General features: G+C 34.0%; 3 protein-coding genes across 3 annotated transcripts; 1 reads left to right on the top strand and 2 right to left on the bottom strand.

Annotated features, from left to right (window-relative positions):
- Positions 1-8,079: 8,079 nt before the first annotated feature.
- Positions 8,080-10,696, top strand: LOC111013726 (Pectin lyase-like superfamily protein). The gene is made up of 4 exons (XM_022288241.2): positions 8,080-8,242; positions 9,086-9,555; positions 9,675-9,925; positions 10,005-10,696. Exons 1-4 carry the CDS (start codon positions 8,112-8,114, stop codon positions 10,575-10,577), a joined length of 1,425 nt encoding a protein of 474 aa, XP_022143933.2. The 5' UTR covers positions 8,080-8,111; the 3' UTR covers positions 10,578-10,696.
- A 311-nt stretch (positions 10,697-11,007) lies between these two features.
- LOC111013725 (Protein phosphatase 2A regulatory B subunit family protein) lies at positions 11,008-16,054 on the bottom strand. Its single transcript, XM_022288240.2, has 3 exons — positions 15,785-16,054; positions 14,325-15,639; positions 11,008-11,652 (listed from the first exon to the last, which is right to left on the bottom strand). Exons 2-3 carry the CDS (start codon positions 15,501-15,503, stop codon positions 11,332-11,334), a joined length of 1,500 nt encoding a protein of 499 aa, XP_022143932.1. The 5' UTR covers positions 15,504-15,639; positions 15,785-16,054; the 3' UTR covers positions 11,008-11,331.
- A 3,438-nt stretch (positions 16,055-19,492) lies between these two features.
- Positions 19,493-22,024, bottom strand: LOC111013589 (protein NUCLEAR FUSION DEFECTIVE 4). Its single transcript, XM_022288054.2, has one exon. It carries the CDS (start codon positions 21,813-21,815, stop codon positions 20,091-20,093), a length of 1,725 nt encoding a protein of 574 aa, XP_022143746.1. The 5' UTR covers positions 21,816-22,024; the 3' UTR covers positions 19,493-20,090.
- Positions 22,025-23,514: the final 1,490 nt, after the last annotated feature.

Genomic DNA, 23,514 nt, shown 5'->3' with positions numbered 1-23,514 from the left:
AACCATTTTATTCTTAGTTTCTATGTGTTGCATATACTTTTAAAATATAAGCTAAAATTTTAAAACCAAAGAAAAATAGTTTTGAAAATTTTATTTTTATTTTTTCAATTTAATTAATAGTTCAAATTTGTTCCTGAAAAAGATTAAAACATGTTAAACAAATTATACACAAATAAGCATAATTAAAAAAAACTAAAATTGAAATAGTTATCAAGTATGATGAAAAGTAAAACTACGTTAAATTTTAGCAATTAAAAGTATGTTTAAAAAGTTTTAACTAATTTTTTTTCTAAATTATATCTGATTATTTTTATGTATTAAGAAATGAAATATAATGTATATAATGTACTATTTCTAGTTCGGTGACTTATAATTAGGTCAAAGATTTAACGTGAGAAATAAATAAATAAATTAACAAAACAGCTGCACGAGTATGACCTGTCGTCTTCCTAATTCCCAATAACAATACTCTATCGTTCATCAGCAATTGTGTCCAAAATCTGAATGTCTGCTTCATCATGGATTATAATTCATAAAATATTGTAACGAGTATACATAAAAATATATAAATATAATTCTAAGCTGTTGTTTTATTTTATTAATTAATTTTATCACATAGTGGTGGTGCTGTATTCTAAGGAAGGGTCTCACCCATTACTTTGCTATATTTTAATTGTAATATTTATTTTATCTTTAAAATATTAAGAAAATTAAGGAAAATTTTCAATTTTAACCTTACGTTTTCCAAGTGGCAGACAATTTTTATAGATATTTGTTACAAAGATAAAAAACAGTCCCCACTAGGAGCGGAGTGGATGGGGGATGAGCCAGACCAGCATCATAAGGTTTGCCAAAAAAAAAAAAAAAAAGTCAGCCAACCCAAACTTCACATTCTATCATTAACGCACCATAACGGACGCACCATAACGGCGAGATTGATCAAGCGCAGTTAGTACCATCGTCAAGTTAGCCATTCTGTGATGAGAGGCTGGAATCTCGACCCCATTCCTAAATTTGTCTGCCTGCCGCCGTCTATAAAAAGCTGGAATCTCAACACTCCGATATGTTCGAATCTCTTATGAGATACATTACTAATCATTATCAAACACCATTACTAACTGAGGTATCGAAATACTCACCTCTATTTTTCGGGACATTCATCCATCTAAAGGGATAAACCACTTTTTTATGCCAACTAAATCGTGGATAGAAAATATTTATAACTTTTACAAGGTTTGTAATTATTTTATAATTAGGATTTATATGGCTACAAATATCATGCTAAAATTTTGTAAGTTTGGTGTGAGATTAAGTTTAATAAATAACATGATTTAAAAAAAAGAAAAAAAAAAGATATAAAGTTTGTTTTAGTAGCTTTTTTCCCCTTTTTTTTTAATTGTCCGTTTTAACAATAACTTAAAGTCAGTTATTAGCAGAGAAATAGTGGGCTTGAAGTAAGCCTCGTCAAAGCCCAATAATTGACGTTTAGCCCAGTACAGATTGGGCCAAACTGAAATTAGTCGATGAGGCCCAAACATTTTAGATCTAATATTTATTAAAAATATATTTTTAAATGTGAGGGAGAGACAGCTTTCCGCACCGCAATCTATGAAAGGGGAAGAGACAACTACGAGAAGCATGCGGACTTTTCTCCCAAAAATAAAATAATTGTTTACTTATTTATTTCCAAGTATATTGGTAACACCAAATCCACATTTTAACTTTAAATTAATTAATTAATAAATAATTATAATGATAATAAAGTGCTCAATAGTTAACTAAAGCCAAGAATTTAGGTTCCCCTTTTTAACATCTTCCCATTCCTCTCTTATCAAGGAAGACCACAACATCATCATGATATTAGAAATGTCTTGCTTTTTATTAAGTAAATATAAAGATGGCAATTAGAGATGATAAATTTATTTTAACCATGGTAAAATTTTCATGATCGTTGTATTTTAAAATACATCAAATTAGTCTCTTTATAATTGTCAACATGAGTATAGTTTAATAGTAATCGACATTTACTCATTCTCTTGAAGTCAGTGATTCAAACTTCAATACCCCAATTTACTGTACTAAGAAAAAGAAACTAGTGTCAAGAGTGGAGATTTGAACCGACCTTTTGGTCGGAGATATATATGCCTAGAGTTGAGTTATAATCAGGTTCACTATTTGTTCTCGTTAAGAGGGGAAAGATTTCAAAAAGTGAAGAAAATCAAAATGGGTCCCATATCAAGCTAGAAAATGTTTCCTATTGGCCCTAATCTTTAAAAGAAATAATGATTATTATTAATAATTAATACTTTTATTTTCTTTAGGAAAAAGATTTCCAATGGATAAATCTTTATTTTTTTTGGAACATGGTTAGCTATCATCATCTTTGTGTGCTTCTTCTTTCTATTTCTTTATAGGAACATGTTGTTGGGTCGGGTCACTATAATCGCACAAGATGTATTCCATAAATATGTGATGTTTACTGTGATTTCTGACTAAATTTGCGAAACGATGAGATCGGTATCACCGAGTTTAAGTGTAAATTTGGTGAGGGAGAATTTGCAAAAAAGAAGTAAGCACTTCAATGCTCAAATTAGTAAGAGACCGATCTATGCTATCAAGTTGATGTTGGGTTGCGTACTTCAGGTCATGATGCTTCTATTCATAGAAAGTCACAAGTGACAGTGGCGTCTGATCATTCAGTTGTGCTGTGGGAAAATCAGTTGCACATGGTCAGTCTATATCAAGCTCCTTGAGTAAGAGCATGGTACTACCTTCATCCAAGTAGAGTTTGACCAAACTTACAAGTCACCCCTTGGTCGGATTCAAGGTCGGTCACTTTATATCTTCGAGATCTAGAGAAAGATCTTAACATGCTCATATTTCTTAGCCCTCCACATGGCAGATCTTAACATGCTTATACGATAAAGTTCCTACCAAATAAGTGTGATGGACTTAGTTCCACAAAACTATATAGGTCAACTTCGATTCAATAATATTTTAAATCATCTCTCTACATACTATCTGGTGTAATTATTCCACGATGTAAAAAGGATTCAATGAAAATACCAGGCTTTCTCATGACAAGTAATTAGTTTTTTTTTTTTTTGAAATAATACACCAGCTAATCTTTTGCCATTTTAATTGTGGCTAATAAATTTTAATAAAAATATTATAATATAATATGAGAATTTCGATCTTGAATTTGGATCCTCAACCATATAAAAAACAAATTTATTTTCTTAAAGTTTTAGATTATCTATAGCCAGTACTTTGTAAAGAAAAAGACATATATATTAAAATCGAGTCGTAATGACCTCAATAATAACCTTTCAATTATTTGAAAAAGTATAAATAGGATCAAAAAAGATATTAAGTAGAATAAAGTCTTTTTGGAAGACCAAAATTATTGTTGAATATTAGATATATGGTGCAATAATTGATAATATTAATTATTCGTCACACATGAGATTAGTACAAAAGATTACAATCAAATTCAAATCTGCTCTCTTTTCAAAATTAAAAAAAAAAAATCAAATCTTCTCCAAATGTGGAAAATATGAAATTTCCCTCCCCTCTCTCTTCCAACATCAAATTAACTTATCAAGGAAGAAAATATTCATGATATTTGTGATCCGCTGGGGAATAATTAATGGAAGAATATTACAAAATTTTTATTTTGAATTCGTTTCTTCTGTTGCCACATTTTTATAAAAAAAAAATATTTATATTTTGTTGTACCAATCTTAAAATAACTTTCGATAAATAAAATGTCAAATCATATTTTCATTAAATAGATATAGAAACTAATTAAATTATTATTTGGAAGGTGGTTTCATATATATATATAGACACACATACGTACGTACATACATATTATTTGGAAGGGTTTTGTTAATCTATAGCAACGACGAGATTTTAAAACTTAAGTACCAAAAGAAACTATTGATTTTTATCCTAAAGAAAACTAACATGGAACATATAGTAACACAAGGTTGCAATAAAGATAAAATATGTTAACCGTTTAAAAGTGTAATAATTTATGATTTTAAAATATATATAGAAATGATATTGTCCATATATCTAAGGTGTACGATTGACTTTAATTTTTCAACCCACGTACATTTGTAATTCAAATAAGAAGGTGGATATTCAAATTTACGACTTTTAAGAAATTTTTTTATCACAACAAATACGGGATAGGTGGATTTGAACATCCAACTTCAAGAGAATGAGCTATGTATTTATCGTTGAACATCCAACTTTAAATAAAGTTTCAATGCATTAATGAGTTGAAATATAACAAGAAACATCATCGTCAAGTAAATTGATATAAAAAATAATAGTTAATATAAAACAGAAATCATTCAATATGGTAGGATCTCCCATATCTTCAAAATTCTGCTTGGGAAGAAAGTCACTCTCATAAGTCTTTGACAAAAGCTTAATGGAATCTTTCCTACGTGACATAATGGAGGGATGGAATCTCAACTTTGGTTTCTTTAAAAACACTTTAACATTTGAAAGAAAAAAAAAAAGAAAAAAAAGTGTGTATTTTCTCTCCTCTATATGGCACTGTAAAGATTTTTCTTTTTTTTTTTCAAGAATAAGCTACAAATATAAGAGAGGAAATTCAAATGTTCACCTTAAAAAAATAAGATTATTAATTTTTAATTAGTTCAGTTAATGATAAAAGTTTTAAGTGGTTGAAAAGAAAGAAAGTTTGGCCATTTCAATATTGGGAGTTGATTTTATTTTTTATTTTATTTAAATACTATTTTTGGTCTTATTGTATTTTTAAGGTTTTTTTTTTCATTTTAATCATTGTATTTACTAAATGTTTATTCGGTTTGTACTTTAAAAATCACTTTTTGATCCTTCATTTTCATTTTCATTTTTATTTCATTTCTTTCTAATCGTAGTTTTATCATGACACTTTCGTCACTAAATTTTTTGAAATGTAGTTATAATTTGTATTAAAGAATTATCATGTGTAAAAAATTTGGGTTAATATTTTGTAAATAGGAAAAAAATTGGACTCTTTTAAAATTATCGAAACATTTCAAAGGTACAAAGACTAAAGTGAACGGAAAAAAATGAAGTAAGAAATCAAAATGAAAATTTTGAAAATACGGGAACAAAATAAACCAAACCCAAGAGAACAATAGTATTTTAACCCTACTGAAAAATGCATTTTTAACCTTTTTATTTGTTTGTTCTCACCGCCATTGAAAATTTGATAACTTACTATTTTTTAAAAAAAATTATTTTTTTTACATTTATTTCTCTGAGTCGTCAAACATAATATTTTACTTTTCCTATTTGTTTTCGCCCATTTCCAATTTAAATAATAATAATAACTGTTAAAAAAAAAGGAAAAAATTGGTTGTAAACTAGTGAAATACATTTCCCTTTACCATGTCCAAAAGTCTTTACCTTTAAACGGATAGTTGTGGTCCTTCTCTTTTTCGGCTTGTGTCAATTTTGTTTGCGTATTTTTTAAAACGTTTAATTTCATCCAATAATTTAATTTAGGTTTAAATATTTCTTAATTAAAAGCAAATATCAATTCAATAATAAGTTAAGTCAACATTATGTTGCTATGTTAACAGGAAGAACTAAATAAAAGTATAATCTAAATAAGAATATCATTCTAATTCTTGAGAAGTAATAATAAATAACAATATCCAAACTACATGATTTAACTTAATAATTTTTCTATTTTAGAAATAAAAAATTTTAAATTGTATATAAGTCTTGTGGTTTTTTGAAATTTGACCAATATTTTTCTATTCCCTTAAAAAAAAATTTATTTATTATGTTTTGTTTTTGGGTAAAAACCCCATTGCTTTGTGGGGCGCAATGTCGTTAAAAGAAGAGAAGAATCTGCAGTGGATGGCGCGCGTTTTCCCCTTGGCCCGCTCGTGCCTTGTAATACGCCGGAAACGGTGATATCACTTTTCGTGCCACCCAATAACCTAACAACGGCAAATATGTCTTCTTGGTTCATATATATATATATATATATATATATATATTCGATTAAAATGTCAAATATCTTACGTGACGTTGTTGACATATTTATCTGATCAAGAGATTATGAGTTCGAATCTTTCCACTTGTTGTACTAAAAAGGAAAAAAAAAGACTAAAAATATATTTTTATAATTTTGTTAAGCAATGCTCGTATAGCTGAATTTGTCTCCAACTTCAAAAAAAAAGTTGGATATTTTAACCACTGAGTTAAGCTCGTGTTGGTAGCTTCTAAAATATAATTTTTTTTAGTACAACATGTGGGATGAGGTAAAAAATTGAACTCACAATTTCTTGATTGAAAACATATGTCAAATTACCGTTAAACTATACTACATTTTGCATCCAACTATCCGTACAGTTGAGTTGGTTGGAGAGGACATAATAGAAATTAAATCAAAAAGAACTTTTACCTGGAAGGTTATTCCCACATTTGTAGGTCCCAAAATGAGTGCGGTAATAAAAGTAGAAAAGAAAAGCATGCAGAAAAGGCTTGTTTTTTTTTTTTACTGTTTAGCTCCGCCATAGGCGGCTACAATTTTTGTTCTTTTCCTTTAAAAAAAAGTTTTCCCAAGTAATTATTTTCTTTATACATAAAATGGTGAAAAACAAGTAGTGAAGGAAAGAAATTAGAAATACATAAACCAAGTAGTGAGCCACGTTTATTTCCCAATTTCCCCTTTTATTTGGTGGGCCATGTTTGAATTAGGTCAAAATTGAAGTTACTGATATGCCTAAGTTTTCTATCAAATAACATATGATTAGAAAAAAAAAATCCTTTTTTTAAACCAAAAGATCACCAAGTTATCTATACTTATCTACTTTAAAATGACATAATTGATAAAATTCATTTAATTTTAAGTTTAGATAAGAGTTCAAATCTCTCTGCACAGTTGACTTTCTAAGGGAAAAACAGAAGTAACAACGATTATAAAACTAAAAATATAATGCTCATTTCTTAAAATTTTGATAAGATAACATGTTCTTACCATTAAACTATACCTTTAAAAAAAAGGAGGAAATTGCAAAAATAGCACAAAAGGAAATGAATATGTATTTAAAAATACTGCGGAGAGCTTAACATTTTTAAGAAATAACATAATATAAATCAAACTCAAATTTAAAAGTAATATAAAACATGATAAACAAAGTCACACTTATGCTATATTTAAAAAAAAATGTAACACCCTTAGTAACATTTCCATTCTCGAAAGGTGCCCACACAATATTTCTCTACGTTAAGGATAGTGTAGAAGATCTATGGCGTCCAGGATCATTATATTAAATTTATACTACATAATAAAATTTCTCCAAAAAAAAAAATGTCAAAAGAGAAGAAATAATATCCCTTTCCACTTCCACCTCGGAAAAAAATAGAAAAGAAAAAGGGAAAAAAGAAATAATAATCTAAAGGAACAGAAGAGCCGAAGAGCAACAGATGGAAGAGGCGAATCTTCAAAGAGTGAGTCTCATAGTCAAAAAGTAAACGCCTTTCTCTTCACATTAACTTCTTTACGTCGCTGGATGCATTATCCAATTCCAAACAAACCAAACATATGTTCCTTTATCTATACGGCCCAATCATCTTCTGCCACCTCACCACTCCCCTTGAATTACTTTAGAATTTTGTGGGATTTGAGCCGGTTTACACACACCTCGATTATCTCACGGGACAAGCGTCTGACTCTACAATATTTGATGCCAGAAAACACATAGAAATAATTCCTAAGGGAGATGGTCATCGTGGAGACTGAACCCGTTCCCTCTCACTTTATTCTATCCCTCTTTATTCATGTTTTTAACCTTCATGGACCACGGCTAAACTGTTTAATGATCCAAATGAAATTAATCCGTTTCCTGCAAAAGTAAATTGCATACAACTTTCCTCCTCGAGAACAATAGGTTCTCTCTCTCTCTCTGTGAAACCTAAAAGTCTATGACAATGATTATATAGACACAACCAGAATTGAGAATGCTTTTGAGGAAGAAAATGGAGAAAAACAGTTAACAGTCCTCCACTCAAACAGAAAACAAACGCAGTTGCAGACTCACAGAGAGAGCTCTCCATTTTTGCTCTCCAAAATGCTGCCCACACCCTGCATTCTGCTGCTAACTTTCCTACTTCCCTCCCTCTCCCGACTCGGTGCCGCGCTCAACTTCACTCTCCCCGGCCAGCACCCGAGCCCTGAACTGGTTGCTCAAGAAGTTTACAGGTCCATCAATTTTTCATATCAGATCCAAATATGCTAGTTGCTACTCTAGAAATAACCTGTTCTTGGCTTGGCTCTCACTCTTAACTGTCTGCATTTTGGAACTTTTAGCTACATTGTTGATTTTCTCACCTTTCTTGCCTATTTCAAGATTTTTATGCTTCTTTTTGTAGGACTTCATGTATTAACAAGGTCTCCTTGCTACTGTGTTCTTGGTTGCTCTGATTTCTTGGCATGGTTTTCTCTACATTCTTCTTCAGTTTCAAGTTTTTCTAGGCCACATTATTAGACTTAAAAATCCAAAACTTGTGCTTAAATCTTACTCTTCCATTATGCTTCTTTTTAATAACTAGTATGTTTTACACCCATTCTTTGAACTTTTAGCTGCATTGTTGGATTTCTTCAAGATTTTACTTATTTTTTAAATCTTATCCTACATTTTTATTTTACAGATTTAGTCTCACCATAAGAAGAAGAAAAATGCTGTTCAAATCTACTGTTTCTACAGCTCCTTCGTCTCTGTTTATGGATCTTTGCATTTCCGAAACCCCATTCACACCCTCTGTTTTCCTTTTCCATTTCCTGTCTTAATCTTCATCCACTGTTCTTTGTTGGATTCAAAGGAAAACACTGTTCAAATCTCTCTTTCACTACTGTTCTTGGCTACTCTGTTTTTTGTCTACATTCTTCGTTTATCCTTCTGTTTGATGATTTTTCAAATTTAAAGTTGTTTTTGGTCAGATTTGACCATGTTTTCAGATTAAATTTAGCAAATATCATCAGTTTTTAACGCTTATGTTCCTTGAATCTCTACAATGTTGAAAGGAAATTTGTTACCTGTTGTAGGAAAGTGAATGCTTCGGTAACGAGAAGGCACTTGCTCCAAATTTCCGAGAAAGATGAATCTTCATCTTCATCCTGCTACACGGGCAACCCAATCGACGACTGCTGGAAATGCGATCCAAATTGGCCCAACAACCGGCAGCGCCTCGCCGACTGCGCGATAGGGTTCGGCCAGTACGCTCTCGGCGGAAAGAACGGCGAGTTCTACATAGTGACAGACGACTCCGACGACGATCCGGTCAATCCAAAGCCCGGAACATTACGATACGCCGTGATTCAGCCGCAACCTCTCTGGATCGTCTTCCCGGCCAACATGCTCATCAAACTCTCACAGGAGCTCATCTTCAACAGCTACAAAACCCTCGACGGACGCGGCGCCAATGTCCACATCGTCGGAGGCGGCTGCATCACCTTGCAGTACATAAGCAACGTCATCATCCACAACATCCACATCCACCATTGTTATCCATCAGGTAACGAAATCGAAAAACCCTAAAACTACCTGCACACCAGGTGTTCGACGAAATGCCCGATCCAGGTTTTTCCAGGCAGATTGATCTGAAACTACTCGGCTCTGGCTCTGGATGTGCAGGGAACACCATGGTCCGGTCGAGTCCGACGCATTACGGGTACCGGACGAAATCGGACGGCGACGGGATCTCGATCTTCGGGTCGAAGGACATATGGATTGACCATTGCTCCCTCTCGCATTGCAAAGATGGGCTGATTGATGCGGTGATGGGCTCCACCGGAATCACAATTTCAAACAATTATTTCTCGCATCACGATGAGGTTATGCTGCTGGGTCACAGCGACAGCTACTTGCCGGACTCCGGAATGCAGGTGAACTTCCATGCCACCAATTCTTTAGTTGTTTCTGTAAGAATTATTCTGATAAAGAAAATAAAATGTGGGGATGAAGGTGACGATAGCGTTCAACCACTTCGGGGAGAAGCTGGTGCAGAGGATGCCGCGTTGCCGGCGAGGGTACATCCACGTCGTCAACAACGACTTCACGCAGTGGGAAATGTACGCCATCGGCGGCAGCGGGAATCCGACGATCAACAGCCAGGGCAACCGCTACACTGCCCCATACGACCGCAACGCGAAGCAGGTGACCAAGCGCGTGGAGACCGCCGAGTCCGAGTGGCGCGCCTGGAACTGGCGCTCCGACGGCGACATCCTCGTCAACGGCGCCTTCTTCGTCACTTCCGGCCAAGGCCTCGAGGTCAAGTACGAGAAGGCGTACAGCGTGGAGCCCAAGTCCGCCGCCCTCATCGACCAGCTCACCTGGCACGCCGGCCCTCTCGGCGTCGGCGGCAGGGACAACAATTTGGGCATGTGGACCACTGGCCCCAACGGCGGAGCCTTCGCGCTCGGCTCCGGCCCGGAATACACTGACGACATGTCGGAAAGCTCCCCATATTATTGTTTCCTCTTCTCTGTTTTGTTGTGTTATTGTTGTGCGTTGGCACTCACATTAATTGTGCTATGACAGTTTCCTTTCGATTAAAACAGAAAGAACAATTGCTTTGCGTTGGCAGATTGGTTTTTTTGAAATGTGAAGCCATTCAACAGCCACAATTCTTCAGCAATCTAAGTCTTTTGCTGACATTTCTGTTTTTCTTATAACGTATATAAATTTTGGAAGCCTGTTTTTAGTTTGTTTCAAAACATAATAAGATTATTATTTTATTATTCTTCTGTGCATTAGAATTGCATCCATGCAATTATATTTTTTTAAATTAAAAAGAAAGAAACAAAAACAAGAAATAATAATATTACCAAACATTGCCTTTTTCTTCTTCTTTGGAAAAATGCTGGAAATGAGAACGTTTCCTCTAAATAATGCAACTTATCTACACATAAGCGTATTAAAAAGGAAAATAAAGGTTTTATTTTTTCCTTTTTTTTAAGAAAGACCATTTAAGCGAGAAGGGCAAAAAATATATATATTTATATATATATTTATAGAGCACATAATACTTCACAAATCATTCTTAAATCTGCAGCAAAACTACTAACAAATTCCGTACATTTAAAATTACATTTACTGCTGCTGGATGCTGATGCTGGTTTCTTTCTTCTGATACCTTCACCTTCCCAGTGGTTTGGATTCCAAAAAAAAAAAAGGGATAAAGAAAGAAAGATGATGGAGTGAAAGAAAAAAAATGAAAAAGAATACCAAAAAATTTGGAGAGGGTCAAATCTGGACCATCTATATCAGTCATTTATGCTGAATGAACACTTTAAACCGTTACCATGTAGTCTCCTCTCTGTGCTGCAACATCTGCCAGCCTCTTCCAAGCTAACTCTCTCTGCTCCTCCACGTCCTTCGCCTTCATCTCTCTCTCCGTGTACTGCCTCTGGCATTCTTCAAACAACTCGACGTCCATTTCCAAGAACATCTTTCGAACGTTGACAGTCAGCCCGTGAACCGCCTGGTTCCAATGACTTTGGATGTTCTTCTCCAATGCTTCAAAAATTATTGGCAATACCACAGCCCGGTTCTGGGCTATCAAGCTAACAATGTGTTCATTGTTCCACAGAAACAGAGCTCTTTCAGCAACCTGCATCAAACATTCAAAAGTGGCCTCATAAAAACTAGGAGAAGAACAATCCTCTGGCTCCACCAAGAACGTGAGTGAAACATAATGCTCCAAGTGGATCCCATCAAGAGCATCATATCAATTAGGACTTCAGAAAGCATTGATTCATCATTAATAAAAAGATGGGTCACTGAAATTGCACATATAGCATATAGTTCTTCAAATCATTATCATATCTACAATTACAACAATGTTCTCCAATAAAGTTGTATTTCAAGAATCTTTGTCTGAAACTACTTCTGATTCTTTCTTATTTTATCATAATATCTTTTATTTTCATTGATTCTATAAATCTGGTGTCACCATACACTGAAGGAGGAGCAGCCCCAATAGACTCCCTATTGTAAAAGTGAACATCTTAGTCCGTTTCCTCTATAGTCTATGCTCCTCTTAAAATTATTTCCCAATGAATCATCTAGTTACTAGGTTTAAAAGCATACAAAAAGAGATATGCAAACTTTTTTTGTTCTCCAAAGAAGCCCTTAGATATCCTAACAATCCTACAGAAGACTCCAAGAATACTTCCTTGAGTGCCACACAACTGTCAAAAGAAACGACCACAATCGAAGTTTATGAGAGCCAATAACCATCCAAGTCCAATCCAATCCAATCCAATGATCCATATTTAGTCCAAGATTGTCAGACAATAAACACAGATTTTTATACACATATTTGATACCATTCTCATACAAAACTAAAGATTTTTAGTTTTAGTTGTTCAATAATCTAGCGTATCATTTCTATCCATCCAATAATTTTATGCAAACCGTGAACCAAATGGCTCCTAATTATATTCCCTTGCTGTCCTTCCTAGGAAGTCCTAAGTAGAGTTACACATGAGAGGTTTCAAGTTAAAATTTAGATGGCTAAATTGGTATCCCTCGGTTCTCAATTCTCATGTTTTGTGCAGGATGAGGGAAAAACGACGGATCACCTATTTCCATGTCACCCTTTTGCTACTAGCCTCTGGCACCAGCTATTTCCGATTTTTGGTTGAGAAATTTTTTTTACTACAAGAAGTTCAAAGTTTCACGACACCTTTACTTTGTACCAAACCCCTTTCAAGAGGAATTCTAAGATCTTTTTGGTTCAATGCTTCAAGGGCTTACTTTATCACGAAACTCAGCAAAAGAAAAATAGAAGCAAGAACTTTCCAAGGGGTTGAGAAGGGTTGGGCCAAATTTAGGATCTTATAGTTTTTGTTTCTTCTTGGTGCTCTCACAGCAGATGATTTTAAGTATACTCTTTCTTCCGTTTGTGTTAATTAAAGACATATTTTGTTGCTCCTTTGGCATTTTAGCTTCAATCACCAGGACGAAAAAATATACATTATCCCAAACCACCACTATTGTGTCGCATAATAACACCTAAATTGGGCGATAGGGAATTTCCGTACATTTAGAGCAGATCCCCAGATAATTTAATGAGTAGGAATATCTAAGTTTCAACAATAGCAGAAATTGAGAGAGATTTATCAATTAGCAAGAATAATTATATAACTATAAGGAATTAGAAGAAAGGAATTCATGCAATTGACCATGAAACTGTTGTTGGGGGAGGGGAGGAGAGGAGTGGAGAAAAGGAAAAATATGTTATTCGAAAGCACAGCAGTCCAAAACATTTGTAAAATATAACACAATCAAATTCATTAAATACAGACCTGGGGCAGGAATACCAATCTTTTTATGAAGTAGAAGAAAATAACACCAAGGTATGTATGTTTTTATGTTCCAAAAAGGGGCAAATCAAAACCTCCCAAAACCAAATACCCAGAGTAACTGAGAAGTGGGAAACAACCGAACTATAAACTAAATAAAATATAACGCATAGGTTAAAATTTCCTCTACTTTTATTTCAATGATCAATATGCTAGATCCTAAAATAAATCAACCAATAAATCTAGTTAAAAAGGTGAAGATCTACAGTAATTGAAAGAGAAAACAGCCCTTAGAAGAAGGGAAAATATATATATACACAGAATAAGAATGGACATGTACAAGAATTAAGTAAAAACTAGAGGACGTCACTGTTTAATTGTTTAATCATTTTGGGCTTGTTAAATTAGGAAAGATTAAGTGACTGCAAGTGCAGTGGAGATGCTTGTCATCCACTTTAGCCATCCAGTCCATCCCCATCAGAGTCAATAGACAAACTAATAATATTTCAAAGAATAATTGTCGATGACAAAAAAACAGTAGCGAGAAGGGGAAAAAAAAACTTCAGGAGTAACATCTATTGCTCCCCTTCTCTCACTCTCTCTCTTAATGAGAGACAAGAAAACGTATTTTTATAGTTTAAAAGAGAGAGAGAGGAAACATCGTAAGGAAATAAGTCCTAATATTCTCTTATAAAAAAAATAAGTCCTAATATAGGAAAATAAAACTACAGGGCAAAATAAAACAACCAATCTTCCTAGACCCAAAGCAAATAAATGTAGTAAAGAATTAATTTTACTCCCAGAGGTCTTATTAGGAGCATGAACAAACAGTTAATGGAGTCTGTGCTTATCAGTAAGACAAATCATTAAAACTACACATGCATATCTATGTTGAGACAAAATTTTAAAGATCATATCTGTTTTTAGATATAAAAATCATGTAATCAAAAACTGAAAATATTTTAAAACTTCAAACCTGAAAATGGGAGCTATTCAGGCAACGTGCAATCTGCCTAAAAAGTGGAACCATGCAGCGCTGAAACTCTGCTGATTGTGTAGCCTCTAATACTTCTTCAAGTTCTCCTATGAAGAGAACTTCTTTCTGACAGTTGGTCATGGGCCAATATTTCAATAAGCCCCTTATGACAGTATCGGCAAGCTTGTAATCTTTTTCAACAAACTGTGTTATGCAGTAGGATAGCTGTTGGTGATAGATTGCAATTGATTTAGGCTTGTGCAAAGGAATAAGGGCCCGAACAAGAAACAATTTATGCTCCTCTTTCATTGGCAATGCAAACCCATTAATGATACTACCAAGGATCTCCAAAAGCTCACCTACACCACTGTGCCTTTCTGTCTCGTAAATGAATCGATAAAAAATATTATTGATTGCCTTCCGAATAAATGGCCGATGGACCATGAACTTTCCATATATACGATGCAAGATCGTCTTTAAATACTCCCGCTCACGAGGATCCTCAGAGTCGAACAAATCCAAAAGTTTCAACACAAATGAGTGGTCAATATACCTCTTGGCAATCTTGGTATCAGTATCAGATGACACGACGTATCTCAGTAAAAGTTCATATACAAGCTGCAAATGGGGCCATGACGGTTCCAAATAAGGTTCTTCTTCTTCAGGATCAGCATTCTCCTGGCCCGTATTTTCATGCGAAGCAGGAGGCAAGCACCGAAAAATATTAACTGAAATCATTCTAATCATTTCTTCCTGACAAGTTTCTGCAATTTTCCCCGATCCCGATTGTATCACATCAACCAATTCCAGAAGCGTCTGCCGCTTAATTTCCTTCTCTCTGGCAGACTTCAGAGTGTCCGAAAAATCAAACTGATAGCAACATATCTGCAATTTTCTAATGAATAAATTCTGCCTTTCTGAAACCGGTACGTCGCGGAACAATGGGAGAGGTTCGACAGTGCCGGTAGGAGGTGCCAACGTCACCACCCCGGGAGCCCAGTTTGAATTGGTACCCGATGCGGCCGGTCCAGGCCGAGAAGCATGATTCACCACCACATTCGTCGTCGAGACAGAGCCTGAATTGCGGTTACCCGGCGGTCCAAACCCGTAAAGTGAAGGATCAGTGGCATCGGACTTGGAGGGCTTACGATGCCCTCCCTTCATAATTTTCTTAAACATGTCTCCTCAAACAACAAACCCTAATCCAAAAATTCGGTAGGTTCAAGGAACGGGAATTAAAACCGAAGCATGAACCACTGATTGATAAGGTATCGATTCCAAAAAATGATGGATCAACATGCACGGAATAACAGCCCTAGGTCATGATTAAACGAGAGGAATGAATCTTTCTCCCACCAATTATGTTCGAAGTGTCAGAAATCGATAAAAGCAAGCATGGATCTGAAATTAGGGATTCAGAGACGGGGAAAGGGAAACAAAGAAGAAACAAAAAACGTTACCCTGTCGCAATACAATCTCTGTAAAACTTGGTCGTAGATGGATCCATGTAACGAGTCATCCGAGTCGAATCGCCGGAATGCCGGCGAGATGATCGGGCTATAATGATCCCGGCGATCAATCCGATCAGAGAAACAGAGCCCCAGAGAGCCAGAGAGAGAGAGAGATTTGGAACGGCGGAAGTGGAAGATAATTAAAGAAAGGAATGAAAAGCTAAAAACAGAAAATTAAAATTAAAACAAAAAAAAGAATTAAAAAAAATAAATGATTGCATATAAAGCCTTTATAGACAGTTGTTTCTTCTTCTCGCTTTCTTTCTTTAAATAAAAGATAATAATAACTTTGATTTATTTATTTAAATTCATTCGAACTTAGGATAATGCTTTAATCTTTAGATTTTTTCCCCCACATTCGAATGACCATTTCTTCTTCTCTTTCTATCTTTTCTATTGGTTTTATTAATAAGAAATAATATTTAAAATTTTATTTTAGAAAAAATAACAAAAATCGTGAGTGGCTGTGGCTTATGATCATACGCGTGGAGAACAAGTGAGGTAAGTGTCCACGTGGCGTATCAAGACTGATGATGTGTGATTAGTTTTTTTCACAAAAATAAGGTTATCTACAAAAAAAAAAAAATAATATATATATATATAGTATTTTACTTCTTACCAGTCTTGATCACTATTAAAAATTAGCAACTTATTATTTTTTAAATATTTTTGGACTCGAGGAAAAGTTTTTCAGGAGTTTACCCTCCAGTTTTGAAAATGAACTTGGATGTAATAAAAATACGTAAATTAAATAAATCTTTATGTGATCTTAAATGGTCTCTAAAATATTGTTTCGAGCAGTTTGAAAAAGTTGTATCTAATTATGAATTTTTTAAGAGTCGAGCTGAACCTACTATGAACACTAACAAAATCCCAATTTTATTTGTGTATGTATATGATATTATTCTCACTAGTGATAATGAAGTAGGTCTAGCTGATCTTAAAAAAAATATTGCAAATGAGATTCAAGTCATGGACCTTGAACGTTAAAATATTTTATTGGGAAGGAATTCGCAAGTTGTCATATATTCAATAGTGGTTAGATCGTATAAATCATTGTCGTAAGGAGTTAAGTATTTTCCATATATATATATACATTTTTTTTTTTTGCAAAGGTATCTAACTTTTATTTATCTTAATCAATTCAACCTATATGGGATAGAACTCGAACTTTCGATATTTTAATCATAATATATATCTTAACCAGTTGTATCTATGATATGTATTTTAATCCGTTGAGGTATATATTCTAACAGATTCTTAAAATATTTATTAAATATTTAGGTTTTGCATAAAAATATATTTTCGTCGTATTAAACATAAAATCATGCATAACATGGCATAAAACTATGTTACAAACAACATAAATTGAATTTGTCATTAAATTTTAAAACAACAAATTTTTTATTCTTTTTCCTAAAAGAAAAAACAAAACAAAACAAATTTGTGATTCCTATTAAATATGATATAAAATTTGTATTATTCGAATATCTCATCACATATCTGTAATGTTATATTATTATATTATATTCAAGAAAAATACAATGTTAACAACAAAGGTCAAAGCAAACATTAATACAAGTTTAGAATCAAAATAAAATATTTTCAAAATATAAGAATAAATTTTACAACGGAGATAAATTTTAAACAAATCTAAAATTCATAAGCAAGTAAGATGATTTGTACCAGCGAAGATATGAAGGGCACTACTGCCATTTTGCTTAAATGTTGTGGAAATAAATGATTGCAAATACAGCTTTGTACACCACTTTCCCTTTTTTTTTTTTTTTTTGGAATTTTAGTAAGATAATTTAAGTTTTGTACATATTTTTATTATAATTTAAAATAAATTTTGAAACCGTCGGATTGGAAGAAATTGGACCAATTCCTATTTTTAATAATTGATAAGGATATTTATCCAAATTGCATTAATTGATTTTGTACCTATCACGTTGAATTTTACTTTTCGGCCCACCAATTTTTTCAGGAATATAGATTTTGTTAAGGCAACATCATAAACTTAATTAATGTATTTTGAAAATGCTATCTATTCACTATTTAGCCTCTGAAATTTATAAAATTCCAATTACATATTTAAATTTGGAGTATGGTTTAGTTCTGATGGTTACATAAGTGACAAAAGTTAATAAGACATGTTCATTTGTCCGTCAAATAAATGATGAGACGAGGGACAACCAGAATTTGTCGACTACTCTATCCATATCATGTTACGTCCCCTAAGTCAAAATTTTTATAGGTAAAGTATGAGTTTGATAAATTTGTATTTGTATAGCTTGCGAGATAAGCCAACTTATTGAAATAAGCAATTCCATATGCCAAACATCAAACTTGAATTTTAAATTTTGTATTATATAAACCAAAGCTTTAAACGTCGATGTCAACTAAAATGTTGAAGCCTCAATTTTATAGTAATGTTAATGAAAATATCCATAAAATTTCAAATATCTCTTAACAAATTAAAAATAAAAAGTCAATGACAAATATTTAAATTAATAAATAATCATTTTTACTATTTTTAAAGAGATTTAAAATTATTAATACTAATATTATGTCCATATCAGTGATATTTTATATTTTGTCAATAACTTATGCAATACTATAGAATTATGATGTCAAATTCATGAACATATAGAAATGTTAATTGAGAGGTCAAGTGAAAATTTTAATACTGTGAGTCAAATATGTTAATGAGTAAAAATTATGAATTTATATAAGATATGTTTAATAAAATAGAAGATTAAAAGTAGTGGTTTTTTATTACATGTCATAAACATATGGGAAATTTTAAAGAGTAATGGGAAGACAAGGTTAGATTGAGTCAACCAAATATGCTTCTTTCAACTTAGTACAGATCAACCTAAACCCAAACCCATTAAAAAAGGAAAAAATAATTAAAAAAATAGAAAAATTCCCACTTTTATTTATTTATTGTTTGCAGTTGGGAGGGAGAGAGTTAGCCCAAGAGGAAAAGCTTTTGTTACGTGACTTTCCCCCAAGTCTTGGAACCAAATGTTAAATTTGTATATTAAATTATAGGTTTTAATATTATTTTTGTCATTCGACTTTTCATTTTTGTTAATTTTAGTTCAAACATTCATTTTGCCTATTCTATGCTTAAAAATGATCAATTTAATTCATTCATTTTCATTTTCATCTCATTTATTTCGATCATAATTTTAACACAAATACCAAAACTAACAATAAAATGGCTAAATGAATAAAAGTCAAAAATATATACAGACTAAAATAAACTAAAGCAAAAACTATTTAAATCTAAATTCTATAAAATAGTAAAAAAAAATCTCAATTTTCAGCTGGTCTAATTAACGAAGCTACAATTAAGTGGTAAAAATTTGACTATTTTCTGTTTGGTTGCAGAGAAAAGTGGAGATTTTCCATGATTTTGAAAAGATTAATCGTCAGATATTCGAGATAACACTTCCACTAGTTTTTGCTCAGGATTATAGGCATGCTCTCCCCATTTCTCTGCTTATTAATTCCTGCAAATTCTGTAAAGAAACAATTAGAAAGTAGATTGCTCACTCAAATAAAAAAAATATGGAAGACAAGAACAGCTCATTCACACAGATACATTTCCAAAAGAAGATAAAGAAAAAACTGTGAATATTGAGGAGATGTTGCAATGAAACTTTGCAATTAACTAACTCAAGTAGTCAAGTCATTGTGATTTTTTACAGATATTTTCCCTAACACAAAAGCAAAAGCACATGGAGTTTCATGGTTGGAACCAAGAATCAGAAAAAAAAGGTCACGTCCCAAACAATCTCGATGTCGTTTTCCTCTTCCATGAAGATTCTTGTAGCTTTCTTCTTTAACTGATCCCCATGACGAAGCAAAAACGGAAAGCTTCTGATAAAAATAGGACGAACAACCTCAAGATTCTACAAAAGAAAGAGCTTATTCCATAGGTTATGACTTCTGAGCCAAAGGGCAAGTCACCACTCATGATCCTTTGCACAAGCAGAGCCAAGAGTTTGATATTGGATTTGGATCGGATCAACATGGTCAATACCACCCAGGAAAAGCCACTGCAGTAAAATCTCTACCCCATTATAACACTTAAAATTCTAGAACAACTTTTCTGTCTTCTCCCTTCTCTAATGTCACTTCAGAACAGAAGAAAAATAGCAAGCTACTCATGACAGAAGAAAATAAAAAGAATGCAGAGCGTGTTGAAACAAGCGGTGTTACACAGACTGGACTACAAACTGTATCATTCTGCTTCCTTTGTTTCCTCTCTAAACTTCTTATAGATATCACCCTTGTAGAATTCCCAAGTCCGAAGCACCAAAATGAATGAAACAATACAACCGAACACGGTTGCAGCACTGATTATAAGAAAAGCTAATCTGTAACATTGGACGCCCTTGCAGGCTAAGTCTCCAGCTACTCTTCTAAGCCCAATGGCTGCCATTTGCCTTCTAGCCTCTTCGTCATACAAATAGCCAGCCACTTTGACACTGAAAATGTATGTGCCAACTGGGCTAGCAATTCCGCTTATGCTGTACAAAGTTGCATAGTATTTTAGGCCAAATAATTCAGATACAATAGCGAAAATCAATGGCCATTGTGCTCCAAAGCAAAATCCAATGATCACTGAAGCAAAGTAAAGGGAGGTTGGGACTCCAAAGGCAATTAGAAGATGACCAATACAAGAGAGAAGAAGCACAAGAGTGAGGAACAGAGGGCGTGAGAAGTTATACTTTGTCCATAAGAATTCAGAAGCATAACCCGAAAATGCTCGACCCAGAAAGCCCCATATGCTCACGAGGGAAGTGAAAGTAGAAATGCTATGAGTTGAGTAGCCAAGGGAGCTGCCTATCTGACCCAAGTTGTCTATTGCAGTCAAAGTCCCACCAGTCCCACAAATTGTGGCAACAAACAGAATCAACATATCTATGCTGAAGATTGCTTGTAAAATGGTGTAATCCTCTCCTCTTTCGGGGGGTCTGAACACATTTTCAAAGCAAGAACTTGGGTTAGCTACAGCTACGACAGCCGTCGGCAGATGTGGTGGTCTAGACGATGGTAATTCAGCTGGAGATGGGTCCGAAAGCCAAGAAGTTACATTCAAAGCTTGCAATTTTCTCTTCTTAATGCTGAATTCTTCTGTTATGACAACAGCAAGGGGGAGAAACAGAAGCACTAGGAGAATAAGCGCACAACCCAAATACTGAATTCTAGTAAACACGAGCTCATTTTGAATAATAATCAAAATCATGAGGAAGCAGGCAAGACCAAGGGAAATGTATAGCAAATGATAGAAAATCTTGAGATCGTTGGATTTGGATCTTTGATCTACTTCCACTACTCTAACAATCCGAAGAAGCAGGAAAGAAACAGCAGTGGGCAGCCAAGCAATGAGCAATATAAAATCCTTAGAGTCATCCCCATAAAAAGCATGGTAAAGCTGAGTCAAAATAGCCCCACTTAAACCAACAAACCCTTTCAATAAACCCAATACATTACCTCGATACTCCGGGAAATTCTTCACGGAAGGGATTAAAGCTCCCGTATTAGCATAGGTCTGAGAATTAGCACCTAGGCATATATACAAACACATGGCGGGCACCTTGGGTTTGGCGATTCGTTGAGTGACAGAGAGCCAAATCATGAAATAGCCAAAGAAATTCATGACTCCGCCGATGAAGAGAACGACCCAGGGCGGCGTAATTTCATTGATGAGGCCGGACAAGACTCCAACGTTTGCACCCAGATCCTTGAAGAAGCCGAGGAGATTGAGGGTGGTCTGATCGTAACCCAGTGAAGATTTGATGTCGGCGGAGTAGAGTCCGAACATGTAGGTGGCGCCGGAAACGGCCATGATCAGTAAAGAAGCGAAGACGGTGAACCATCGGCCCAGCAGAACTTGTAAGGCGAAATTCCTCATCTGTCGCCGCCCACTCCCACTCCAGATCCTCAACCTCGCGCCTCCCATAATCGCAGCTCATCACAGCTTTAAAGGAACGAGGAAGAATTCGATTAGTGGTGACGAATCGCCATTTGGGAAGATATTTTGACTTGGACGGCTACTCTTGTTTCACATTGTGGAACTGGAAACGGAAAAGAGAGAGCGAATGCGACCCTTTTCAGAAAAGAAAAGGAAGAGGGCGAATGCGACAGAGAGCGTGTAAGGTTTATCCATTCCTTTTCATTTTTCTTCTCTCCTCTCCTTCTCTTTTTGGTTTGTTTATTTATTTATTGTTTTTTAGCAGTTTATTTATTTCTTGTTATTTCAATTTCAATTTTTTAAAAATGCTAGCTCTATTATGTACAATTCGTATATCCGAACTCTTATGAGTCTCATATGTCGTTGTACTAAAAGAATATATAAAACGTTACATTCAACTAAATCATAGTAGGTGGACTAATGAAAATAGAAAACGGCTTATAGAGAGTGTTGAGATTGGTGCAGTCAAATTGACATCGGAACGAGTCATGATCGAACCGGGACGAAGCAGGATGAAAAATAGTCGAAGAAGTGTAGCTGCAATTCAAGGTAGTTGAGGAGGTAGCAACACAACCCTGTCACAGTGATGTGCGGGATGTTTTCGTCCGTAGCGTCATAGCGCTATGGACAGCACCATGACACTGTAGTGATGTTATAAATTTGATTTTTTTCGCCTAGACTTTTTCAGCCGTCAAAATTAGAAGGCTTTTTGTAGCGTTTCAGAGGTAACACTTTGAGGATATTGACAGCAGAAGAGCATAACAAGATTGACATGGGGTAATTAAATCTTGTTCTATTGTGAGTTTTTTTTTTATTGTGTACAAAATGTTAAGATACTTGAAAGCAATAGGGCTTTTGTTGGGATCTCTAGAGGGTGAATATCTACGGGAGATAGTTGTGAGCGATTATATCAATCTTATATTAGTGGAACCTGCATTCGAGCGGAATACTGAACGTAGCCATTGTTGGGTGACATAGTATAAAATTATTTGTGTCGTTATTGTTTTTTCCTTTAATCTCTTATTGTGTGATCGACTTTTAGTTTGGTAGATATAACTGTGGAATGATAAATTGTTAGAGTTTTATTTTCCACCTTATTTTATAACAAAAATATATTATATATATATATATATATATATATATATATATATATAATGAGTTAAGAAGACAACGAAGTAAAAATTAAATTTTGATCATTAAAAAAGAACTTAAAATCCAAGAAGAAGATGGAGCATGACAAAATTCTAGAGAATAATTAAGCATAATTCCAACATCAAAACAAAACATCGTAATCATCAAATTTAAAATGAAAATAAGATATATAATCATGATTTTTATAATAATACTATACTAATTTTCGTTCGATGACAAGGTTGGGGATCAGAGTTATTAAAACCAAAAAAAAAAAGAAAAAAGAAAAGTTTGCAATTGTTGTTACATTGACTATTCTAAAAAGAAAGAAAAGGGTTACATTTACTGATTTACCTTGAAAAAAAAAAGATTGCAAATTGAAACACGGATGTTAAATTTCTAGGGGGTAAAAATGAAACGCGTACTATACACGCGTTTCACCGAGTCAACGGCTCAAAACGATAAAAAAAGCCAAACGCGTAAAATACACGCAGCCGGCGCGAAATTTACACGTTTGATTCATCCTATAAATACGGTGTGCGACTGCGTTTTCTCC

The sequence above is a fragment of the Momordica charantia genome, assembly GCF_013281855.1.
Source record: "Momordica charantia cultivar OHB3-1 chromosome 1 unlocalized genomic scaffold, Mcharantia_2.0 BLBB01000001.1, whole genome shotgun sequence".
NCBI lineage: Eukaryota > Viridiplantae > Streptophyta > Magnoliopsida > Cucurbitales > Cucurbitaceae > Momordica > Momordica charantia.
The sequence above is the reverse complement of the archived record's forward strand: the minus strand, read 5'-3'. Positions and strand labels throughout refer to the sequence as shown.

What these genes read in the sequence shown, in the direction of transcription:
- LOC111013726 (XM_022288241.2), top strand. Translation starts at nt 8,112, where the DNA reads ATGCTGCCCACACCCTGCATTCTGCTGCTAACTTTCCTACTTCCCTCC. An exon ending in GTTGCTCAAGAAGTTTACAG is followed by an intron (nt 8,243 to 9,085) that starts GTCCATCAATTT and finishes TACCTGTTGTAG; the next exon opens with GAAAGTGAATGCTTCGGTAA. An exon ending in TGCCGGACTCCGGAATGCAG is followed by an intron (nt 9,926 to 10,004) that starts GTGAACTTCCAT and finishes GTGGGGATGAAG; the next exon opens with GTGACGATAGCGTTCAACCA.
- LOC111013725 (XM_022288240.2), bottom strand. Translation starts at nt 15,503, where the DNA reads ATGTTTAAGAAAATTATGAAGGGAGGGCATCGTAAGCCCTCCAAGTCC. An exon ending in TGAATAGCTCCCATTTTCAG is followed by an intron (nt 11,653 to 14,324) that starts GTTTGAAGTTTT and finishes TGTTTGATGCAG; the next exon opens with GTTGCTGAAAGAGCTCTGTT.
- LOC111013589 (XM_022288054.2), bottom strand. Translation starts at nt 21,815, where the DNA reads ATGGGAGGCGCGAGGTTGAGGATCTGGAGTGGGAGTGGGCGGCGACAG.